This window comes from Octopus bimaculoides, chromosome 20 (assembly GCF_001194135.2).
Source record: "Octopus bimaculoides isolate UCB-OBI-ISO-001 chromosome 20, ASM119413v2, whole genome shotgun sequence".
Taxonomy (NCBI): Eukaryota; Metazoa; Mollusca; class Cephalopoda; order Octopoda; family Octopodidae; genus Octopus; species Octopus bimaculoides.
The window spans coordinates 17251954-17258079 of record NC_069000.1 but is presented as its reverse complement, the minus strand read 5'-3'; the positions used below and the strand labels follow the sequence as shown (position 1 = coordinate 17258079).

Sequence of the window (6126 nt, the reverse complement as noted above, 5' to 3'; positions counted from 1 at the left end):
GTGTGGTACACGGAACAGTTCTCAAAGAGAAACTGGACCGAGACAAATTATTGGGTATGAGTTGATCTATATATAGCGTTAAGAGGGCTCCAAATGCCTTTAGAATTTTACTCTATCACGTGACCTTATTAGGGGCCGTGATTGGTCAGTTTGCGTTCTGGCGGGAAAGGTTCGAAGAAGTTGCCGATTCGAATAATGATCAGTCACGTGATGGACAAGGAATGGGTTCTCTACTACGCTCGCATTTATTTATATTTAAATGAGAAGATTGTATGTAATGGCGATAGTAGTTTGTATCTAATGGCGGGAGGTAGTTTCACTACATATCTATAAAACTCAAAATGTCTGTGTGTGTGTGTGTGTGTGTGTGTGTGTATGTGTATGCTTTTTATGCGTTTCCACATTTTTCATCCAATTTTGATGAAATTTATTTTATTAAATGGCAAATTTACCCAGGCAAGTCACTACCACATTACTGATGCCTAGAGATACCCACTTCTAGGAGAAAAATCAATAAAACTGAAGGGACCCCCAACTTTTTGCAAAAAAAAGGCAAAAGTTGCATGCAACAAAAAGCTTTTACATGACAGTCCTTTTGACACCAAAATTATAAAAGTCAGATGTTCCTGTTCAACTAATAAATGCCACTTGGGAAAAATCACTTCTTCCTCAATGTCAATGTTTGCAACTTAATGCAAAAAATATTCAAAGAGATGTACAACGATAAAAATGGTAGAACCTATTAAGACCATTGCCGAGTATTTAATACCTGAGCAACGCCGGGTACTCCTGATAGTTATTATTATTATTATTATCAAATGGGCTGTGCGTGAGAAGACCCGGCAAGCCAAGTAAGATCGTTGCCAGTGCCCCTGGACTGGTTCTTGTGCGGGTGGCACATGAGATGCACCATTTTGAGCGTGGCCGTTGCCAGTACCGCCTGACTGGCTCCTGTAGGATTTTCGAGCGAGATCGTTGCCAGTGCCGCTGGACTGGCTTGTGCGGGTGGCACATAAAAGACACCATTTCGAGCGTGGCCGTTTTCGTGCGGGTGACACGTAAAAGCACCCACTACACTCTCTGAGTGGTTGGCGTTAGGAAGGGCATCCAGCTGTAGAAACTCTGCCAAATCAGACTGGAGCCTGGTGTTGCCATCCGGTTTCACCAGTCCTCAGTCAAATCGTCCAACCCATGCTAGCATGGAAAGCGGACGTTAAACGATGATGATGATGATGATGATGATCATCATTAAAGTAGCAAGCTGGCAGAATTGTTAGCATGCCAGACAAAATGCATAGTGGCATTTTGTCTGTCTTTATTCTGAGTTCAAATTCTGTTGAGGTTGACTTTGCCTTTCATCCTTTTGGGATCAATTAAATAAGTACCAGTTGAACACTGGGGATAATATAATTGAATTACACCCTCTCTGAAATTATTCGCCCCAAAATTTTAAACAACAACAACAACAACAGCAGCAGCAGCCACTGCCGCCGCCGCCACCACCACCATTGTCATTATTATTATTTTCTGCTGAGGTCAACTTTGCCTTTCATCCTTTCAGAGTTGATAAAAGAAGTACCAGTTGAGCACTGGGGTCAATGCAATCAACTATCCCCCTCCCAATAAATTTCAAGCAGTGTGCCTATATTAGAAAGAATTTCTACTGCTACTACTAAGGGAAATGGATAGTAGAATTGGTAGAACATCAAACAAAATGCTTTGTAGCACTCAGTTATGTCCATTCACACACTATTATTTTAAATCCTTCCAGTGTTGGTTTTCTTTATTTCTTCAAGGATTCATAAAATAAGTTAAGTTTTGCATAGATTTAATTGTGCTTTTTCCCACATTATTTGTGGTCACTTGTGCCAGAGCACTGGTCAGGGAATGCATAACAACAAGAGCAACAACAACAACGGCACTGATACTGGAGGTCATCATCATCATTTATCATTCATTTTTCCATGCTTTGTTGAGGCATATTTTCTGTCTGGATGCCCTTCCTGTTGCCAACCCTCACCTATTTCCAAGTAAAGTAATATTTCCTCTTGGCCAGACATATTTTTCATGGAAGAATGGAAAAGAACAATACCACTTGTATGATGGTGATGCTCGTTTACAACCATGATGTCATGACAAGAGTACACACAAACACACACATATACATGTATATACAATGGGCTTCTCAAAGTTTGCCTGCTACCAAATCCACTCACAAGGCTTTGGTTGGCCTGGGGCTATAAGTGACCAAGGTGTCTATCAGGGGAAGTGAACCTGAGACAACATGGTTGGGAAGCAAGCTTATCAACCACACAGCCATGACTGTGCCCATGATGATAATTATAAAAATGATTACCAGAATTGGTGACGTCTTGTTTCCCTTACACAATGTGTGAGATGTAATTTCAAATGTTTTCCATGTTGGATTCAAGTTATTCTTCACCACCTGTAAGATAATAGAGAGAGAGAGAGATATAGAACAGGTAAATAATGAAATACTGAAACAACAATAGCAACAGTTGTACAAGCCAATCAAAGGAGCTTCTATGTAGCTGCTTAACCTGCTAAAAACAACAACTATACCTCTCTCAAATCGCATGTTACTATCTTAAAAAAGAAAGAAGTCACTGGATAATGTAGTCCCAGATACATTTTGTCTGAATGAAAGATGGTATGGTCATGACTGGAACACTCATGATCACATGTGTACCAGTCTGGAGCTAAAAAATAACATCACCAACCTATGAGAGTTTATGTCGTCACCTGCCTACTAGAATTAAATAATTTAGTCACAGACTTGGTGACAGGGTGCATTGTCGTCATGAAGAATCCTATCCTTCGTGCTCCACTGATCTGGTTGCTTTTGCCAAATTTCCTCCTTCAAATACTTCAAAACGTCACAGCAGAACTCTCAATTGATGGTCTGGCCCTCAGGAATGAATTCTTGATGCACAATACCACATTTCTGAGGGTGACACTTGTGGCAGGTCTTCCAGATTGCTCGTCACCTTCCAGGATGTTCTGCTTTTAAAACTCCCATGCCACTCAGAACATTGGGTACAACTCATTGCTGCAAGCTTGCTGAAGCATGCTCAATGTCTCTGTAGCAGACTTCCCAAGTTTCATGCAAAATTTCATGTTGGCTCTTTGTTCCTGTCCATTACAAATTCGCAGACTACAACATAAATGCGATCACATAAAAAACAAATTTCATAACTTGCAAAGTAAACACGATATTACTAGACACATTGCCTTATGAAAGTCACTGCTAGCTCTCACTGCACACATAACCATGTGCTGCCATCTGTTGGTGTGCTACAGAACTAGACTGGGAAATTTTTGATACGACCTCATAATAAAACCACAGACTCATTCTGTTCCTTACTTACTTCTGTTCGGTGAACCACCTGCCAGGATCCATCACTGTTTTGTCTTGAAAATTCCAAGAATGGGTCAGATTTTCCAAAGAAGTCCTGGAACATAACCAAATGATATAAAATCAGAAAAAATTTCAATGAAAATAAAATTAGATATAATATTTTACCTTTTTCTAATAAACAAGACGCCTGGTAATCAGAAAAAGTATCCTCTTCATCGTCATCCTCACACCACTACTAATAAAAGTAGTTTCTAATTTAGGAACAATACCTGTGGAGAAATTGGTCAACACCATTGACCCCAATCCTTGATTGGTACTTTATTTTATTGACCTTGAAAGGATGAAAGGCAAAGTCAACCTCAGTGGGATTTGAACACTGAACCTAAAGAGTTGTAAAAATATTGCAAAATATATTTTGCAACATTCTAATGGTTATCTCAATCCACCTTCCTCACTACTATGGCCTCATGTAATCTCAAAGTAGATTCATTATACATGATTTACAAGTACAATAGACCTTGTATTATTACATTAAGCAGGTGCATTCTGATTTCAAATTCTGTTGGGAACAACTTTCCTTTTCATATTTTTTAGGATTGATAAAATAAAGTACTAGCTGTGCACTAGGGCTGATCTGATTAGCCCCACTCTGAAAAATGTCAAGCCTTGCTTATAATAGAAAGAATTATGATGTTAAGTGACTGAGTATTCCCAAAACACTTATATTCTTATTACAATCCTTTGAATTACAAGTATGGTCTCTATATGTGTTCCCTATGGTGAACACATATAGAGCACAATAATTCATTCACCAACACAATAATTTTTAATTCTTTTTATCTCTTCTACAACTAGTATGAGTTTTGGTTTGCACTAGCCATTTGAATATCTCTTTCTACTCTGTCTCTCCCAACACATCTACCTCTTCTTCTTGCATCATCTCTACTATGTTTCAGTCCTCTAAATTTTCATACTAAAATTAATTCACCCAATTTTTTTTTTTAATTTCCTTCTAGCCCATTCCTGCAGATGTAGAAAAACAGTTGCTGAAACTGAAAATCAACCACATCAATTCTAGGAGGGACTGCAAATCGTGGACATTGCCTCTCCTTCTCTAACTTATAAAACACATATATACAAAGTACTTAAATAAGTTAGTCAAAATTGGTGACAATGTTCTTGACATTAAGAATAATGAAAATGAGAGACAAGAAAATCAAGGAGAAAAATAGCATTAGAAAGTGATTTACTTTATCGTCAAGTTTCTTGGCTTTAAAACTCAACTGAACCAATTCTGTTTTCTCTGAGACTTCTTCAGCAGACACCTGAAATTATTTTCAGAAAGATAGAAATTTTAGTAGATTGTTATGATATACATGCAAGTGTTATTAAATCTAAAGGTAAGAATTTTACGTAGATGGAGAAAAACCAAAAAAAACTTGTAGTGTATGATATAAAATCATACATACAAAACAATTAAGTTATGTTGTGTTACTGAAGAATGACTATGTTTCCATTTGTGATGTATTCCAAAGGAATGGGAAGACATTATGTATTGTGAATGAGAAATACCAGACAGAAAACATAAAAGGAAAAGGAGTTAAGTGAAAAAGCTCAATGGTGTTTTTGTAGCAGTTACCAATCCCAAAAGAACTCAAGTTGATAGCTTATCAGTCAGACATACTGTAAAAGTGAATGCCACTGCCCCTTCTCCTCCAATAAAGTAACATCATAATTCATGCCAAACTATAAATAAATGGATTCTCTGTTGGTTTCACTGATAAGTATTCCAGTTATTCAATTAATAATACTTGTAACAGTTAGTTCTTCATTGCAGTCGAAGGTCACCAATTGTAACGGTTGTGTTGTTAAGGTGCTGGTTGCCAGTATGCGAGATGGAAAAAGAACAGTGATTGAAGTTGTCTTTCTTGTGGCTGAAAGCTTCTGTTTGTACGTCGAGCTAAGGGCAAAGGAAAGTGTTGCACTTGGTCATGGCTGATGTAGAAGAGCGTGTTGCTCCTTGGTCTGCTGACATAAAAAGAGTAAGAGATAGGAAGTGTTCTCTGCTATAAAGACTATGGTCAGTAATGTAGGTCAAACCCTAAACAAAGGACTGACCTTTCCTTGACCAGCACAGGTCCTAGGGCTTTGAGTGTTTCCTCATCAATCATCTAGTGTAGAGAGGATTTCCCGTTCATTTTGACTAGCAGCAAGAAGGGTGAAGCGAGGTCCCTACACTACTCCCCAGCTAGAGAGTTTCTAAAAAAAGAAACGAACGATCTAGGGAAAAGCGTGCATTCATACAAAAATGCATTTTAAGACAAGGTGAAAATAATGTCCAATTGTGAAAAGTATTTTGTTGTTGGTAAATGTGATGCAAGGCTGAGAAAAAAATGTGCATATCAGGAGAGATAATCCTAATGTATATGGGACAGATATCTACTTGTGTGAATCCAAATTCAGTTTGCTTGTGCAGAATGCAGAATATGCCAGTTCTTAACTGTTCTATGCCTTTGGCACATGCCACTGACCACATGCAACTTGTCTCTGACAGAGATGTATCTGACACCAGCCAGTCTCCGCTTTCATCTCCACCAGACGCCTGCCTCTATGGTTGCTGTATGAATACCACATGACCTTAAGTACCGATTTTCTAAAGGACACATAATTTTGTTTTTGAAATTACAAAGGTGTGCTCACTGGTATATATATACATACATATACATATATATATATATATATATATA

The 6126-nt window shown here is 38.1% G+C and overlaps 1 protein-coding gene and 1 long non-coding RNA gene across 6 annotated transcripts in view; one reads left to right on the top strand and one right to left on the bottom strand.

The window, feature by feature from the left end:
* LOC128250225 (uncharacterized) overlaps positions 1-5163 on the top strand; it is a 25590-nt gene extending 20427 nt beyond the window's left edge. For all 3 annotated transcript variants that reach the window (XR_008266300.1, XR_008266299.1, XR_008266298.1), the window contains one exon: positions 4396-5163. This is a non-coding gene — a long non-coding RNA (uncharacterized LOC128250225). The remainder of the gene's footprint in view (positions 1-4395) is intronic.
* LOC106879802 (copine-3) overlaps positions 1-6126 on the bottom strand; it is a 23757-nt gene that overhangs the window by 11867 nt on the left and 5764 nt on the right. For all 3 annotated transcript variants that reach the window (XM_014929509.2, XM_014929506.2, XM_014929510.2), the window contains exons 5-7: positions 4630-4704; positions 3390-3473; positions 2357-2446 (exon numbers count right to left, since the gene is read on the bottom strand). In XM_014929509.2, the coding sequence (XP_014784995.1) occupies positions 2357-2446; positions 3390-3473; positions 4630-4704 (249 nt within the window). The remainder of the gene's footprint in view (positions 1-2356; positions 2447-3389; positions 3474-4629; positions 4705-6126) is intronic.